Source organism: Mus pahari, chromosome 9 (genome assembly GCF_900095145.1).
Source record: "Mus pahari chromosome 9, PAHARI_EIJ_v1.1, whole genome shotgun sequence".
Classification (NCBI taxonomy): Eukaryota; Metazoa; Chordata; class Mammalia; order Rodentia; family Muridae; genus Mus; species Mus pahari.
In genome coordinates, this window is record NC_034598.1 from 67,786,620 (window position 1) to 67,805,569 (window position 18,950).

The 18,950-nt window shown below is 37.1% G+C and overlaps 1 protein-coding gene across 11 annotated transcripts in view; it reads right to left on the bottom strand.

Moving 5' to 3' along the window:
• Positions 1 to 865: 865 nt before the first annotated feature.
• The window catches only part of Ppp1r12a (protein phosphatase 1 regulatory subunit 12A), a 113,209-nt gene continuing 95,124 nt past the window's right edge, over positions 866 to 18,950 (bottom strand). For 6 of the 11 annotated variants that reach the window (XM_029542566.1, XM_029542565.1, XM_029542561.1 and 3 more), the window contains 9 exons: positions 18,625 to 18,746; positions 16,707 to 16,772; positions 13,869 to 13,885; positions 12,536 to 12,671; positions 11,897 to 12,001; positions 9,097 to 9,144; positions 6,227 to 6,277; positions 4,624 to 4,754; positions 3,218 to 3,318 (listed from right to left, as the gene is read on the bottom strand). In XM_029542566.1, coding sequence (XP_029398426.1) covers positions 3,303 to 3,318; positions 4,624 to 4,754; positions 6,227 to 6,277; positions 9,097 to 9,144; positions 11,897 to 12,001; positions 12,536 to 12,671; positions 13,869 to 13,885; positions 16,707 to 16,772; positions 18,625 to 18,746 — 692 coding nt within the window. In that variant the 3' untranslated portion in view covers positions 3,218 to 3,302. Of the gene's footprint in view, positions 3,319 to 4,584; positions 4,755 to 6,226; positions 6,278 to 9,096; positions 9,145 to 11,896; positions 12,002 to 12,535; positions 12,672 to 13,868; positions 13,886 to 16,706; positions 16,773 to 18,624; positions 18,747 to 18,950 lie in introns of all 11 variants that reach the window. The other 5 variants (XM_021204363.2, XM_021204359.2, XM_029542564.1 and 2 more) reach the window with 2 other exon arrangements.

Genomic DNA, 18,950 nt, shown 5'->3' on the forward strand with positions numbered 1-18,950 from the left:
GGAAGAGAGAGACTGGGGGAAATGGAGGGAGGGGAAACTGACTGTCTATGAGAAAACAATAAAAGTTACAATGAAAGAGAAGAATCTGGCTCTCTGCACATTTTCCCCTTGTAGCAGCTTCAGTGCATGCGGGCGTCAGACGCCATGGCTGTCTCAGGAAAGCCAGGAAGACTCATCGGCAACACAAAGTATTTTCTTTTTTGCTTATTTGAGACAGGGCCTCCTGTCGTCTAGGCTGGCTTCAGGCCTGCTGTGCGGTTAGGAAAAGCCTTGAACACCCGATGGACCTTCCAGCCTCTACTGTGCAGTTGCTTAGCTTGTAGGCATGTGCCTCCATGCCCGGCAGTGGAAATACAGTTCTAGATAAAAGAATCGAGAAGCCTAACGATGAGCAACGCCCATATCACTCTTCATGGGCATCTTCTCTGAGAGGTATCTGCAGATTCTCTCTTCCCTTTCCTTGGCTTTCAAAATAGTCGTATCTGAAATGTTTTTCTTCATTTTAAAAACAAGAGCAACCCAGACAATGCTGTGAACAAAAATACACAAAGTACTGGAAATCCAGAGAAAAGAATATGGTTTACTTCAGGTCCCTACCCAAAGGCCCACACGAGAAGTTAAAAGTGCAACTCAGCCACCTAGAGCTGTGCTGAACCCTCGACAAACCTAAGATGGAAAATAATCATGAAATAGTATTTTGTGTATGTGCTTAAGCCTGAGTCTACAGCTAAGGAAAAACCAAGAAGTTTAGTTTTTAAACACTGCAAATGTTTATGGAAATGGAATCTCATGCTACAAAGCAACTATCTTCAATCTTAATTACCATTATTTTTATCCACTTGGCATAAAAAAACTAGCTCTCAGATTCTGCATACAGACAGCTTTATGTAAAATACATAAACATTTGTCCAAATTGGTACACAGATTGCATAAATATGGCAGTTAAGTTCGCATTTACAGATGAGCATGTACATTGCTGTGCAAATTATCACAATATTACAATTTCAAAAATTATTCAAACTGTTATCCAAGTAAAGCATTTAGTGAAAAAATACCCATGCAGAATTTAAATATCTCAGAACAAGATTTAAACTGTTTTCATTAAAAGTTCACACATTTAAAATAGTTTTATTCATTTTATTTGTATATGTCAAAATACATTTTTATTTCCAAAATAGTGGGTTTTGCAACTAGTTTCATGCAGAAACAAGGTCTGCTCGGTACTACCAATAAAGTCAATATAGCACAGTAGCTGTTCAATTTTAGATACAAAGAATAAATAACCTAAATACAAAACACTAAAATATTAGAAACATGTATTTACTCATTCTTCACAGGCACCCAGACTTCACAAATATAAACCACAGCATGCCTAACTGTTGTGCATCCAGAACACGTTGCAGTCACTCAAACTGATCAATTATCTGCGTATTTTACCTCCTCATTAGACTGTGAAATACTCTGTTTTCAGACCCACCATTCATACAGTTCAAATATAACCAAAAATAAACCCTCACGCCTATCCTTGTACCTTATAGAGTCCTGAGCTCGGTAGTAAGGGTGTAACCTTATATCTTCATAAAACCAATCAAGAGAGAGGACTTAAATTCTACTTACCAAAACACCCTTTCCCATCCCCAAAGAAATCTAAAATAGGCAGTAGAACACAATGACCTTTAAAATGAAGGGGTACAAATTCACATTTAATATAGTATACAATACACTCAATAATACAGTCAGCTACTATAAGTTTTACAATGTACAATTTATTCAAATGGCTGAACTGTTCAATGGTTAAGGAGATAGTTATGTGCCAGGAAGATGTAATATTTTTTTTTTTTGCATGATTTGATGAAAATATAAAAGTTATTTGTCCAAATAAAAGCCACTTTCATTATGGACTTCATTTTGCTTAGTTTTTTTCCTTAAAAAAAGGCCACTGAAATGTATAAAAACGGTCTGAATATGGCGGTGGTATCAGAGCTGATGCCCCTCACATGGCAATAGCAGTGCACTTAACACCACTCACAGATTAAGCCTGCAAAGGAGCTCCTAGCACTACTGCGGCTAGCACAACAGTTTCAGACAGCACTCAGATAAATATAGGTGTGTGAAATGTGAAGCGATTCTCTTATGCAATTTTGTAATCAGATCTGACTACTACCGAATGAAAAAAAAAAAAAAGGCAAAGCAGTTTACAGTAGAAAAGTTTGAATGGGGAGGTCCCATAAACCATGGGACCTTTCAGGTCCTCCTGCCCCACTGTGAGCGAGCTCTGCTTTAAAGACCTTTATGGAGTAGCCCACTGTGCACTGCAGACATCTGAATTAAGAAAATAGTCAAGCATGCCATGTGGTGGTCTAAAAAAAAATCAAAACAATACACTTATTTATATATACAGCGTCACTCAGTACCTGCTAAAATGAATGTGAAGGGTACAGCATCTACTATCTTATACTACAATAAAAAACAAAAAGTGACAGATGAGGGCAGAAGATAGTACTGGAAAGATCAAATTTCAATGGACATTAAAGCACTCATGTAAGAAATAAATGCATATTGCACAAACAGTGACAGCAAGTGTCCCACCGCGCAATTCAGTTCCAGGTGGGAGACAACACGTCAGCCTAACACGTGACAAGAAGTTCAGAAGAGCCAAGTTTTCTTTAAATTTCTGTAAATGAGAAAGCTGTGAACATAGAGAGACTCTGACACATGAAGAGTTAGAAGGAAAAAAAATACAAACCCAAACTCAGATGGAAAGCAAACAACTTAAATATCGAGAAACTAGAAACTGTGGCACATCAAAAAGAAAAAAAAAAAACAAAACCAACAATAACAAAAAACCTGTTGACTAACTGTCTTCTGGGAGAGCTGGAAGTTTTTGTTGACACAAAAGTATTTATGTACAACTAAGGCTTACTGGTTAAATATCTGAGGCATATCTGGCCTTGAACACTTTCTTTATTTGCTGGAGCTGTAAACAAGTTTTCTCAGTCATTGAAAAAAAATCTTCTCAGCAGCTGCTTTAACATGAAACAATGGTCTTGACAACCAATGGGGTGGGGGCAGAAAATTAAACGAAACAAAACTCCTAGATAAAGAGGGCGTTTGGCAGGATATCGGAAAATGACAGTCTCCGCGAGTTCTTGCCTCCGGCGTCCAGTGACTGCCACTGTGGTGCACCGGGGAGTGTGCCGGTCCTGCTGCTTGGCTTGTCTGCCTCCTGTCCTACTTGGAAAGTTTGCTTATAACTCTGATCAAGGCCCCATTTTCATCCTTTAGCCTCTGGTTGTCTGCCTTTAAGTCTGGTAACATCTATGAGGAGACAAACAATACAAGGAAAAAATTCCATTTCAGTACTAAGGGCAAAGCGACTGTCTGCACAAATGTCACAAAGTCACCACAAAACACATGACCAAGCTTTGTCAGTTAACATGTTTCTAATGCCTAAAACATACACCAGGAGAGAACACTGCTTATAAGCTAATTAGTTTGATAAATGATGGGATGAAAGTTTATCTCTCAAAATTATCCACTTGAATTCACTAGACTACTGGATTTTATGACTCACAAGCATGTTGTATTAGAGCAGCCGTGAAATGAAGCCTGTTGTTAGGACAGAATCATAAAGTGAGTTCCTTCCCTAGCTCCTGTCAACACCTAAGCCAGATAACACTATCACTAAACAAAAACCCCAGCTTAACTAAAAAAACCTGAGGACTCCTTCTGAATATAATAACATTTCTTAAAGAACTCATCTATAGGACCCAAGTCTGATGGCCTAATAGTGTCTGATCAAAGAGAGGCACGCATTAAATGGAAATCATCAATGTATATAAAGTAGTATATATTAAAAAAAAAAATTCAATATTCTCTTGCTGCACAGACAAATTGAAGGCAAGGGTGTTGTTAGAAACTATATTAACTTTCTACTGAGGGCAACTGAAACTATGCACTTAGGCGGGTTGACTAGGAAATGAAATAGTTTTTATTCTGGACATTAAGATTTATTTTCCAGAAGTATTTAATTCTCCTTCTTTTTTCAGTTTTCAGAATGTCCTGTGACACTGGTACATTAGGGAGAACAAAAATGGAACTTGCAACACTACTCATGCCAGTCACGCCTACGAGAAGAGTGACCCCCACAGTGAGCCACCCACAGTTCTTCCTGAGCTCAGTGTCCAGAGGTAATCCAGAGCCTAGAGGCTGCCAGCGGGGCTGTACGGACAGTGAAGACAGGAGGACCTGAGCACAAAGGCAGACACTGTTGGCCCATCTTCAGGTTAATTTGGATGTTACTTTGTATTTCATAAAAGACAATAAATACTAGATATATCTAAATTATGTTTGAAGCAAAAGAAATCTGAGTGGGCTTTACAAAGGACAGAGAAAGTCTTAATTCCTAACCCAGTCCCTAATTTTACTGTGGTTTATCAGTTACGATATACAATTAGTGATAATTTTAATGTTCTGAGAAGCCATGCACAGTTAAACAGTTATGTATGTGATAGTTCTAGACACATGTATTAATTTGTAGTTGTGAGCTTTTACAAAAACACGCTTACTAACAGAAACACCCGCCTGGGTCTACCAAGGAGAAATGATGAGACTATGAATTACAGGCTCACAGACTGCAGATGCCTACAGAACCCTGAGCGCTTGGCTACCACTCTTGTCAAGGCCCTATTCTCAGCCAGCAGCCTCTCATTTAGCTCTCTCAGAGGTTCAATTTGGTTTATTTGGTGCAGGTTCTGCAGGAATCAGAACATAAAGAAATAAGAATAAAAAATAAGAAAATACTCAAAAGTACAATGAGAACATATAGAATCATAGGAAATGAACTAAAAAAATGAAAATTTAAAGGAATACTCCAACATATTTAGAACAGTAAATAATTTACTGCTAAAATTCCACGTCAAGCTAGGCAATATATATCAAAATACAAGAGATTTGCTTCTACTTTTCAAAACTAAATAAAAATAATGGTCTAATTACAAACTAATTCAGTGAAATGTTTAAAATTTGAAATTCTAATTTCATAAGCATAATTCTGAGGTGCTGATAAGGGTATCATTATCTTATACTATTAATTATATAACATGTTATATATGTACACACACACACACACACACACACACACACAGTGCTAACAGCTAACCAATTAACCTAACCATACCTTTTTTTGTCCCTCAGCACTGTTCAATGTTCACAAACAAAAAACCAACCAAGCAAACAACCACAACAAAACCTCACGACCAGAGGTGACAGAGTTTGATTCTTCTCTCTGTCACTCTCGGGTCATTATTTTACTTTAACCCTGAAGACTGGATGTACCTTTAGGGCTGGCTGGTCCTCTACAACTGAGTTATATTCCCAGCCTCAGTATCTTTTTTAAAGGTTTCTTTTTAAAGGAGATTTTCATCCTGTTCCCCTCTATAGTTTACCCTCAAAGAAATACTGAATGACAAATGGAAATGTGCAGCACTAGTCAACCTTACATCCTATAACTATTTAAGGTTTTTATACTTGGATACTAGAAGCACCTTACAAATTGGTTAGTAGTTCCAAACCCATGGTCACCAGATGAAGTGACTCCCACCTTTAATCTCAGTACTTGGAGGCCGACAAAGGAGGATCTCTGTGAGTTCAAGGCCAGCAAGATCTATATAGTGAGGCACTGCCTTTAAAAACCAGACCAAACCCACTGTCAGCACACAGATGGCACCGGCTAAGGAGATGACAACAGAAATGAATATTAAGGGAGTTTGTAGGGAAAAAAGCAGGGAGAGGCTGAATGGGGGAGTGACATAGTAGAAGGTGGGGGATGACAGTAACCAGAATGAATTATATACAGGTATAAAATTGTCAAAAAATTAATAGAAATTACATGATTGCACTGGCAAGATGGCTCAGGGGGTAAAGAGTTTGCTCTGCACCTGATGGCCTGAGTTCAACACCCAGGACCTACATGGTGGAAGGGGAAGACTGACTCCTTCCTCTGACTCAACACTCACATGTGGCGTGCACATCCATACACATATAAGCATAACACATAAGTAAGTGGGAAACGTAACAAAAATGTTTCAGGTTTTAACTCCTCTTGTAGATTATGAAGAGCTGGGCTTAGGAAGAGAAACCTGACCTAGAGAACTCACAAGTGACCATCAGAATGGAGACCATGAACAGGGGGCTAGCACTGCTCTTCACAGCACGGCTTACTTACTTTGAGCTCTTCTTCCATTTCAGATATTCTTCTTTCTAGAGCTCTTCGTTCCTAGAACAATGAAGAGACCAGTAATTACTCAATTATACTCACACTGTCTTGTGTACTGTGACATGGTGACACTTCAGCATTAAACATAAAATCAAGAGCAGTGAACAAAAGATGTGATGCCGGTGCTGTGTAGGAGCTTTCCAGAACTGGGAAACGAGCTGAAGATCTTTGAAATTATTTCCCACAGGCTCTTTCATTAACATTCTGTCTTTCCAGTAGGGTGTTACACAACATATCCAAATGATTGTTTCTAGTTCAGATAAACTTAGGGATGGAGTAAGCCAGTATTAAGGCTGAAGACTATATAGAAAAGAACACACACACACACAAAGATGCACTTATACTACAGTGTCAGGAGCAGAGGGGCAAGAAGCAACCGTGCTAAACTATGTGCGCTTTACAATCACAAATGATCTCAGAGAAACTCATCGTCTCTGCTCACAGTGTTTACTGTGAGTTATTCAGTTCACTCTACAGCTATACAGATTTAGTCAGAGGTTGATACGGTGTGTAGCATTAATGCAGTGAATATAGGACAGCAACTACAGCATTTATTTTAAATTCATTTCAAAGAGTGGCAGGCAAAGCCAACACACAATGTATTATTGCAGTGTCCTGTTTTATTTTCCCTTATATGATAAGCATTTCTAAAGTGTTAAGCGAAAGCAAGCAGCAGTCATGGATGAACTGTAAAACTGGTTAGGTCATACCGCCCAGAAGATACTGACTCTTGCCGGTCACCTTTCAGATACAAACCATTTACATTTAGTTTAACAACACTGCAACTGTCTCAATGACATTCTTTCCCAGATTAACAATTAATGTTAATATTTAGTAATGTCGTACAATTATTATAAATGTCAATGTGTTTAGAGCATGTGCCCACTTATATCAACATGCTTAAAAATTATTATAAACATAAATGTTACTTTATTAAAGACCTTCTAGCTAAGAACATAACAATGACAAATTCACATAAACCACTGTACTTCTCAAAACACCAGTAAATATAGCTTCATATTTGATCCTTATAACTTTTTAATATGTGTGTGTATATACAAAACCATAAACATATATGTATCTCTATATCTATCTATCTATCTATCTATCTATCTATCTATCTATCTATCTATCTATCTATCTATCTATCTTGTCTGGACTGATAAGCAATACTCCAGCAAACCTCAATTTTACTACGTATATTTAAGATTTTAAATCGATTATAGGGTAACACTAGAACACTCTTTCCAATTGTCTATCCTACTAGCTCAAGGAAACTGTTAATAGTTAAAGGAAAAACCATACATGTAAACTGCTTAACATCCAGTCTGCTTTACATGTGGAGGACATCAAATACATGATGGCCACATGTAACATTAATCTGCATGCTAATTAAACTATAACCACTAAGGCCTTCCAAACAGGAGCACGTGAGCTACTTTGTAATTTATCTGCATTTGACAAGCAGAAACAAGGTCAGATGAGAAGAACAGACTATAAATGTGTGCGGATCACAATGACAGGCACTAAATTAGCAATTACCTATACTCGATAACATCACTGATGAGTTTACTTCTTTCTGTGCTTAAATTTGTATAATAATCACTGACTTTGTAAGAAATAATCTTTAAAGTGTTGTTCTATTCTATTTCACTATATTTTCCATATCAACTATTTATACAGGTAGAAGAACTGACCTTAGTCATTCTATATAATTTAGGGATAAAATTCAGTGTTACATATAAGTAGATATACAGCAATATAAGCAATATCCAATAATATTAAATTTAATAAAATACACGATTCTGAACTTTTAGCAACTACTAGCAACATCAATCTTTAAAAAGGCATCTAAATACTATTTTATAAACTTTGCTAAAATTATAATAAAAGGGGAACTACTGTACAGAACAATTCAATAAATACCACAGAGGTTAAATGAAGTGTATTTTATTTTATTCTGTACTGTTTTCTTATTTCTTGTGAAAAGTCAAACTGGTAATTAAATAAAAATGTTGAGAAAGAGCAATGCTTCCACATCAACTGCTTCTGCTACTTATTCTTTGACTTAAAGAATGCCCATCATGGTTACTGATACATCTTGTTCTTCCACACCCTGTAAGTCTAGCTGCCACTCAAGTGCTGCATTATACAGGTTCCTTTCAACACCTGGATCACTGTTACAGTCTCAAGTTTTCAGACTATTCCTACTGTCTGGACTTTGGAGCAATAGTAACAACGGAGATGTACTGGCTAGTTTTGTGTCAACTTGACACAGCTGGAGTTATCACAGAGAAAGGAGCTTCAGTTGAGGAAATGCCCCCATGAAATCCAGCTGTAAGGCATTTTCTCAATTAGTGATCAAGGGGGAAGGGCCCCTTGTGGGTGGGACCATCTCTGAGCTGGGAGTCTTGGGTTCTATAAGCAGGCTGAGCAAGCCAGGGGAAGCAAGCCAGTAAGTAACATCCCTCCATGGCCTCTGCATCAGCTCCTGCTTCCTGACCTGCTTGAGTTCCAGTCCTGACTTCCTTTGGTGATGAATAGCAGTGTGGAAGTGTAAGCCGAATAAACCCTTTCCTCCCCAACTTGCTTCTTGGTTATGATGTTTGTGCAGGGATAGAAACCCCGACTAAGACAGGAGACAAGTACAAGTAAAGACCACAACCAACAAAAATGTTGTAGAAAAAAGAAAGTGATATAAGGATTTCCTCTATCAACATTTCTTCTTGTTTGCAATACCCAACTACCATCTTCAGAAACAAAACCAAATCTACTGCCGCTCATCCAAACACTACTAATTCAGTAAGATGGACACTTACCCTTTTTTCCATCTCCAATTGTGACCTATCAGCAAATCGTTCTTGTCTCTGTAATAAATTAAAAAAACAGATGAACATGTGGTAAAGATGAGGGATACAATGTAACTCTCCACTGAGATGTTGTAAAAAAAATAACAATTTCCAGGTGGCATAATACATATTTAGGTGATATAATAGGCAAATTTAAGTAAAGAAATAAAAATTTAAAAAGGGAATGTGCTGAAATGATAAAAGTGATGTTTAAGAACAAATGCTCCTCATAGCTGTCATTTTACACAGAGTGTGAAAAGGAGCACCTTCAAGGGTCTGACAAATATCACAGCCTTCCCCCACATGCTTACTGCCTTCTTAGTCCATCAGGAATAGCAAATCTGATCGGTCAGACTCCAGCACCGTGAATAAAGAAGGCTTATTAGCAGGTTGATGGCTTTGTAGGAAGCAGCTGGATGACAGTGCCTCAGCAGGTCACTCAGAGCTTTGCCTCTCTACCACGCAATCAGAAATCTGTTTGTATCCACAGCTGCAGAACACCACCTTTCTTTTCTTTCAGAGGCAGACTTAGACACACTTTGCACTACTGAGCTACATCTTCAATACCTGCAAGCCCTCGCTCTCAGGCATTTTCTATCAGCTCGTGACCTAAACTATGCATAAGACTATTGTCCAGCTAGTTATTTTACCAAGCAGGTCCAGACCGCATAATAATTATTATCGATTTTCCTCTCCTACCGAGTTTGAGTAAGAAATAGGATTAATCAGAATTAACCTGACCAGAAAAATTAGGTGACAAAAGGACACACAAAAAAGGAGGAACAGAGAGAGATAAACAAGTTCAGCAGTGAAAACACGGCTTAGCTGATTCGCCATGTAATAGAACATCATCAGTCCAGGTAAACAGAAGTGGTAACTTTAGTGAGAAAACATGACCAAACCCCTAGAATTAAAACAATGTTCTGTGTACCTGCTATATGCTCAAAAAAAAAGAGGGGAAAGACACAGCAACAAGAGATCAATACAGAAAATGAACTTTACGAAATAAAAACTGGCTAACAAAGAAGCATGCAGTATAATTCATAGAGATGAATAGACAATTTTAGATGAATTCCTTTTGGGGGGGGGGTTCAAGACAGGGTTTCTCTGTATAGCCCTGGCTGTTCTGGAACTCACTTTGTAGAACAGGCTGGCCCTGAACTCAGAAATCCGCCCTCCTCTGCCTCCCGAGTGCTGGGATTAAAGGCGTGAGCCACCATGTCCGGCAGATGAATTCTTTCAAGTTGGAATCTAATAACTGCTTAACAAGTTTGTTTTCTTAAGAATTAAAGCAGTCCTTAGAGCCTTTAACATACAGACTTCTATAAAAGTCTTCAAGAAATAAAATAAGTAGCCCTGTATTATTCTTTGATAAATTTTTTGTTTTCTTGTTTCTTTAAACCGATGAGGCAAAGGAGGAAGAGATAAATTCTCAGATATAAATTATTACTTCTCAGAGATAATTACTTCTCAGATATAGTGTTCCATGGGAAAAGACCTTGGGAAATAATTCCAAGTTTCTAGGCACAAAAATCTGAGCTTTGTCATCTCTAAGCTGCTCCACAGAAAGCAGTTAGAAAAGAGTAGACATTATCGGGCATGACTACATAGAAGAGCTTTCAGAGAGGGAGAGAAGAGAGAAGGCGAGGGGGGGGAGGGGGAGAGGGAGAAAGAGACACAGGGAAAGAAGGGGGGGTATGAGCTCTTCTGAGGTCAGAAGAGGGTATCAGATCTGGTATTTACAGATGTGCATGTACTGAACTGTGAGACACTTCAGTATTAGGAACTGAACTTGGATCCCCAGGAAATTTCCTTAATTGATGAGCTCAGATCACTTTTTCTTGAACAACAGGAACTCTTTATAACACATACTCTTTACAATTTTGAAAAAAAGCTTTATCTATATGGGTGTTTTCTGCACATGTATGTCTGTGCCCAAAGTTCCTGTGGGATCAGACGAACATATCAGATTTCATGGACTGGAGTTAGAGACCACTGTGAACCACTATGCAGATTAGTATTTCTGAACTTTCTGAATGCTGTGACCCTCTGATATATAACAGTTCCCCATGTGGTGACCTCCAACCATAAAATTACTTTTGTTGTTACTTTATGATTGCAATTTGCTACTGTTATGAATTGTAATATAAATATCTATGTTTTCTGATGGGTGTAGGTGACCCCTGTGAAAGGGTTATTTGAAGCCGCACCAAAGGGGTTGTGACCCACAGGTTGAGAACCTCTTGATGTAGCTCCTGGAAGAGTAGCCAGTGCTCTTACCCACTGAGCCATCTCTTCAGCCTCACATACTAATTATTATAAAGAATAATGGGAGGTTGCAAATGTATGCAGCTCTGACAGAGAACACTTTAAGTGTCTTTAGGGTTCTGCATCACAAAAAAACTTTTGAATTCTTTCTATATGACATTACTTCTGTATTTTTATATTCCAGAAATCAGCTGTTAATTATGTTGATTCCTTTTTATTCCTAAATAAAGCATTATAAATATGTTCAGAACTAATATTACACAAAAATTAGATGTAGCCGGGCATGGTGGCGCATGCCTTTAATCCCAGCACTTGGGAGGCAGAGGCAGGTGGATTTCTGAGTTCGAGGCCAGCCTGTTCTACAAAGTGAGTTCCAGGACAGCCAGGGCTACACAGAGAAACCCTGTCTCGAAAAACAAACAAACAAAAAAACAACAAAAAAAATTAGATGTAAAGCTTTTAGGTATACTGAATCACCCTATCTGGAGAAAGAGGTACAAACCTGGGTAGCCTTTTCCAACTGCAACTTTAGATCCGTTAGTTCCATATTTGTATCATGTAGCTGTGCTTTTAGCTTTTCATTTTCAGCTAAAATTTGTTCGTAAAGCTAGAAAAATTAATGAAGAACAGATTACTTTTGTTGTTATACTGAAGAGACCTCAATGACTACAATATTACAATAAAAAAATTAATGTAGATGTGTACTATAAAGAATATACTGACAACATATTCTAATTATTTAAATAAATACAAGTTGCTTAGAAGTAACTTGCAAGTTTGAGGCCAATAAATAGGAAGATTGTGTCTAAACAACAAACAAAACATCAAATGAAAAGATAATGAAACAGAGGATGTGTGTGCATAGACTCATACTTTGTTCTTCTGAATGGCCCTTTTCAGCCCATTCCAGCAAGACAGACACAACAAATATAAAGCCCTGGGTATTTTTTTTTTTTTTTTTGCCTCTCTCTAAGACATGACTATTTATATGTTACCTACTATTAGCTGTTAGAAACTAATAAAAAATAAGTTATTTCAAAATACTGATTTCTTTATAAGCAAGTTTTTCAGAATACTGTTAAAAATATAAATAGCATACACAAACACAATGTACAAAACACAAACTAAATAACCCGCATACCTTTTTGAAGTCAGTCGAGTCATCCTTTTCTAGCCGGCTACTGTAAGGTTTTCTGTCTTCTAAGTAGCTGTATGAAGCAGAGCGACCCAGCAAGGAATCATACCGATCACTTGATGACGTGGAACTGCTGTCATACCTTCAAAAGTTGAGTTGAAAATAGAGACTTTATTATAGTCTTCCACAAATTATGTTAGTACACATTGATTATGCATCCATATCCTTGATATTCCCAGGTGATAAGTAATAGTCTCTGTAAGCTATTATTAATTTATGATATATAATAAATGGGAAGTTATTCTTACTTTCTATATTAAAAAAATCAAAACTTTTCATACTATGATAAATTATTTAAAAAGTTTTAAATGACATTTTCATATTTTATCATGCTATAACAATTTATACCATGATTCACTATAGTCTAACTGGTGACACCTTTCCTTTTTTGGTGGAATATAGTAATGTTTAAAATCAGTGACATCTTAGATTTGATGAAATAATCAATGAATTTTCTAACTGTTAACAATGGGTTTGTCTTAAAAAGGAAGTGTGCTATCAGAACTGTGAATTCTTTTGTTATTTGGTTCAGGTACCTTTTCTGATAAGTGCTACTGCTTTATATTTCAGTTCAAAGAATCATCAGTACATAAAATTTATTCTCAGTCTCACAAGGCCTTTGGTCACCAGCTGTGAGCAGGGGAAATGGATCAAGATTATAATCAAGGCTAGAGTGACTGTGAGCTAGATGATGTGAAAAATACCTTCACTTAGCCATTTTCTTTTAAGGAGAGGATGTTGAATACTTAATTCAATATATTTCTGGCTAGGTGTGGATTTTTATCAGTAAGATGGTTAATGTTGAAATAAGAAAAATGGAAAAGCCTAAGAAAAAGGAACACTGATTTGGGAACATTCTTTCTTCACAGTAACTTAATATAATGACCAATGAATTAAAAGTGATACCCCTTAACACAGAAAACTAGTAACAGTGATTAGGTCATTATATTTAATTTTTAAAAAATTGTGTATTTTCAAAAATTGTTCTTTTGTGTGTGTGTGTGTGTACATGCTACAGCTGCATACATGCACAAGGCAGAGGACAACTTGAGAGAGTTGGTCCCCCTTCCACGGTGTGGAATTGATTCAGCTCGTTAGGCTTGGCGGCATGCACTGCAGCTGCTGAGCCATCTTGCCAGCCTAGGCCATCTACGATTTTTCAGATTTGTGCTGTCCATTTAATGCTATATATCTACAAAACCCATAAGCATCCAGCAACATATTCTTTATCAACAGTGAAAATGAGAAAAAAAAAATCAGGAAAAAAGATTAAACATACCTGGAAACAGAATCCGTCTAGAAAGTAAAAAACAAAAAACAAAAAAGCATATTAAACTTTATTCTTTCATTAAACTGTTGACCGAGACTGATACGAACCTAAGGTAACAATGATACTCACACTATTAAACTCATCCATCACATGCTTTCTTTTAGTATGCTCACTTTTAGGGAAACTGTAGAACACAGACTCACTTTATATTTTTGCATGTTTAAAACAATACAATCTCATTTGGAAGCATTTCTGTTGAGTGTACTTACTGTTTGAACAGGAAACTAAAAGGACTAAGAACTATCCATTGCTTATAATCAGCAGGACAGTTTACTTTAAAGCAAGCACTTGATTCATTCTTATTTTGAAAGGCATTACTATGAAGCAGCCAAATGGATATGTTCTCTATAAAATAGTATATACACACTATTTGACATTCTGAACACCTAGCTTTATATTTAAGATTTAGCAATTAAGCCATACAAAATATGACTATTTCCAGCATGTATCACTGAAGTTCCTATCTTCCTATCAAGAAATGATTGCTAAGAGAAATAATTGGGATTGTACTGGCTGTTTTTGTCTGTTTGTTTGTTTGTTTGTTTGGCGTGTCAACTTGACACAAGCTGGAGTCATCAGAGAGGAAGGAGCCTCATCAGGTAAGGAAATGCCTCCATGAGATCCAGCTGTAAGGCATTTTCTCAATTAGTGATCAAGCGGGGAGGGTACAGTGTGGGTGGTGCCATCCCTGGGCTGGTAGTCCTGCATTCTATAAGAAAGTAGACGGGGCAAGCCCGGGGAAGCAAGCTAGTAAGAAGCATCCTTCCATGACCTCTGTATCAGCTCCTTCCCTGCTTTAGTATCCATCCTTCCTGACTTCTTCTATCATGAACAGTGTTGTGCAAGTGTAAGCTGAGTAAGCCCTTTCTTCCCCAACTAGCTTTTTGGTCATGGGGTTTCACTGCAGCAACAGGAATCCTAACTAAGACAGAGATGAATGGAGATTGGGGAAGAGAGGTGTAAGAATCAGAATCAGAGGAACCTGATGAAATAAAAGGATTCCAGAAGGAGATGATGGAGAATTGGGGGGGGGGGGTGAGATTTAGTTTCCTCCTTTTATCACTTAATGTATAATTTTCCATAAAATAACCATTCAGAATTGGTTTGTTAAGACTCTTGAATTTCAATATTTGTAATTTTTACAAGTTCTAAAATTACTATGTTCTCCCAGAAATGTTTACTTTTTTCAGACTAAAATGGTTTACTAAATTCTGTTCAAATTTCCTTTGCAAAATTAATTTTGCCTTTGCTTTCAGTACTTATATTTTTGTTTTATTAACTCTTCAGTTTCTAAAAAAAATTTAACGACTTTAAAAAAACCTTAAAATTTAAAGATATTAAATTCTGTAAAATTCAGACTAAAATATGTACATGCCACATTTATCACTAGTTTTGTTGACTGAGTCCAGCAATCAGGAGTCACTTGCATTCTATGTCTTTAAGAATCATGGTGTTACCATTAATTTTTTTTTTTTCTCTTTTTTCGAGACAGGGTTTCTCTGTGTAGCCCTGGCTGTCCTGGAACTCACTCTGTAGACCAGGCTGGCCTCGAACTCAGAAATCTGCCGGCCTCTGCATCCCAAGTGCTGGAATTAAGGGCATGCGCTACCATGCCCGGCCATTAATTATTTTTTAAGCTAAATTGTAACTTCCAAACTCCATAAAATTTACTTTCTAAATTCAAATTTTAAATTATTTAAATAATGTAGAATACTAGTATTGTGTATGTTCGCAATGCCATGAGATTCAACACCCACCTCTCTTCCTTCCTCCTCCTACCAGTGCTGGTGAGCACAATCTGAGTTTCTGTTTCCCAGTCTGACTTTGTTAGACTGCACAAGTGGAACCACAATTATGTTTCTCTGTGTCTTGCTTTACTTCATGGAGCATGACCTTACTCCCTATTTAAACTTTTTCCAAAATGAAAATATCCTTTACACCTTTCTGATAAATAAGTTGACATAAATATCTACAGTACATAAGTTTCTGTGCCTCCCGTCCATTCATCCAGCCCCTAGACAATAACCGGTAATGATTCTGTACATCAAATAGCCAGACAAATCATAGGAACCTTTGCATATGCATTTACTTTTTCAATTTTCAATGTTTTATTCTTACAAGCAATGTTACAATGTATTTCCTATAAAGTTATCTTCATATATTTCCTTTACAACCTTGTGAATAAATATCTAGAAGTAGAAATAATAAGCTTAAAAGCCTTGACATTTTTTTCTTTAAAAAAGATGTATGCATGTATTATATAATAGTACTCTGTTGCTATCTCCAAACACACCAGAAGAGGGCATCAGAGCCCATGGTTGTGAGCCACCATGTGGTTGCTGGGAACTGAACTCAGGACCTCTAGAACAGCAGTCTTAACCGCTGAGCCATCTCTCCAGCCCCTGAACATTTTAAGGCTTCTGAAATGTATTTTTAAATTAAAATTTGATACCAATGCTGCTCTTTATGTGTGTGGTGGTAGTGGTGCGGCTCTCTTCTCCCACCCTTTGGGTTTCATAGATCAAGGTCAGGCCATTAGGCCCATGTGGCAAGCGAGTCCCTCTGCTCCACTTCTCTCCTCAGTACTAACTTTCTCATGGTGCTGGCTGTCTACCTGCTTGCCTAAGGAACAAAAGAACCTTCTGGGTCAAAGTAAGTATACTTGGACCTAGAAGCTATGTCCATTCAGTCACCTAGTCCAAGCAAATAGCTGCTACTTTACATTGCTTCATGCTCTTGAGAGCCTAAGGAAATGCACGCACGCACGCACGCACACCAGCTGCTCACCTGTGTCTCTCTCTTGCTGGAGCCGTCCTCAGTGTCCGACTGCCGCTCTTGATCATTTTCATCACTCTAAAGCACATTGTCAGATTGGGTTACAAAAACAGACACATTGAAAGCTTTTTTTTTTTTTTTTTGGTTTACTTTTGGAATTTAAAATGATTCTGTGCAAAATTATATCATTAAGTTTTTATGTGTGTTCAAACCTTTCTATATTAAAATCTTTAAATTTATTTTAAATCTGAAGGTTTTTTATTTTTTTTAAAGATTTATTTATTTTATGTCTGTGGGTACACTGTAGCTGTACAGATGGTTGTGAGCCATCATGTGATTGCTGGGAATTGAACGCAGGATCTCTGCTCGCTCCTGTCCAAAGATTTATTTTATACCTATGTTCACTATAGCTGTCTTCATACAAACAAGAAGGCATCAGATCTCATTATGGATGGTTGTGAACCACCATGTGGTTGCTGGGATTTGAACTCAGGACCTTCGGAAGAGCAGTCTTAACTGCTGAGCCATTTCACCAGCCCAAATTAGAAGTTTTACAGGAAACAAAACTATTTGCTTTTTTCTCTGTTGGCTCCTTACCATTCATTCTCACTTAGGCATCATTATCTCCCAGCTTTCAAAACTTTGTTGTTTTAAAAAGTTTTTAATCTACTTTTAAGAGTTTCTGTCTGTACTTTGAAAGCTGGAAGTTATACTTTTGATATAAGGTTACTTTAGGATAAATGTGTATCATTTCCTAAACCTTTATTTCTGGTTTTATGAATCTTAAGTTTTACCAGGATATTCTAAGTTTTCTTAAATAAAAGCAAAAACAAAAAATCAAAACCAGCCACATACATCCTTGATTATTGTCCTCAGGTATTGTATAGCGCCCCCCCTGCCAAAGGTAGACTTTGTTAAGTGTAAGAGAGACATATGGAGATGTGTGGGTTACTTCAACTGGGTGACCTTCAGTGGAGGAATGTGTACAGTTTAGACAATTAAAAGAAATGTACTGCTAGATACAACAGCATAGATGTACTTCAAAAACATAATACAGTTGTATCCTCAAATGCCCTTACATTTGAAAACAAGAACGATAAAAACTGAGAGAAAATATGACTTTGTGCTGCCATTTTTATGCTGTCACAAAACTATACACTTACTAATTATGTTTCTAGATAAACTTCATTTTTGGATTGAGACTCTACATCAATAACAAAGCATTTATTTGCTTAGAATGCATAATGTAACCCTCAGCTTTGAAAATAAATTACTAAAAAATAGAAAAACTACCAAGAGGCTACATTTAAAAATATAAAAATAATTTTTTTCCCTTAAAACTGTTATATTAAAAGATAAATGTTTTCACATTAACAGTGCCACCCCACATTATTCCATTTGCTAATAAATAGCAATATTGGGGTTATAATCTGAGATCTAGAAAAAGAAATTTATTTACTTGTGGTACTGCTGGGCAACTGAGGTTCCCCTGGACTATAACCCAAGGTTGAAAATTTTCCTTTTCACAGGACTACTGTAATCTTGCATCATTAAAAAAAAAAAAAAAAAAAACAGGTTCTTTTATGTACACTTATAATATAAAAATTAGATTAAATGTATAACATGTAAAGCATCTTTCTTTAAAGGGTCTATTAGCATTTTAAAATAATGTGTATACCATAACCAATAGTCATTATAATTATTCCAAAACTGAAATAGAATTTCTGATTCAGGTAGTAAACACACACACACACACACACACACACACACACACACACACACACACACACACATCTACCTACTTGGTGACTGTGTTTATAAAGCATTACAAATGTAATAGAGTGCTGATTTCAAGCACCTATCCCCTCAGCAGTGTAAAGAATTATGAGCAAGTACTTCTGGGAGGGTAGTGTTTCTAAGAGGGCCTCACATCTTGCGTCCAGAAGGAGACTCCAGTAGACCGTCGTTTTTCTCTGGGTCGCCGTCGTTCTCTGATGGATTTAGGCTGTGACTTATCTTCCCCTTCTTTCTCCTCTTCTTTTTTCTCTCCCTCTATTTATGGATTACACAAACCGCATGATTGCAATTTATCCTGACAATGTTTTTACAAGCATACGTCAAAACAGTTCTAGAGCCGGCTAGATGGTTCAGTGGGTAAACACAATTGCTGCCAAGCCGGGGACCCACACAGCGGAAGAACTGATTTTGACAAGGCATCTTCCAACCTCTGCAGGTGTGTCATCGTACTTACACATA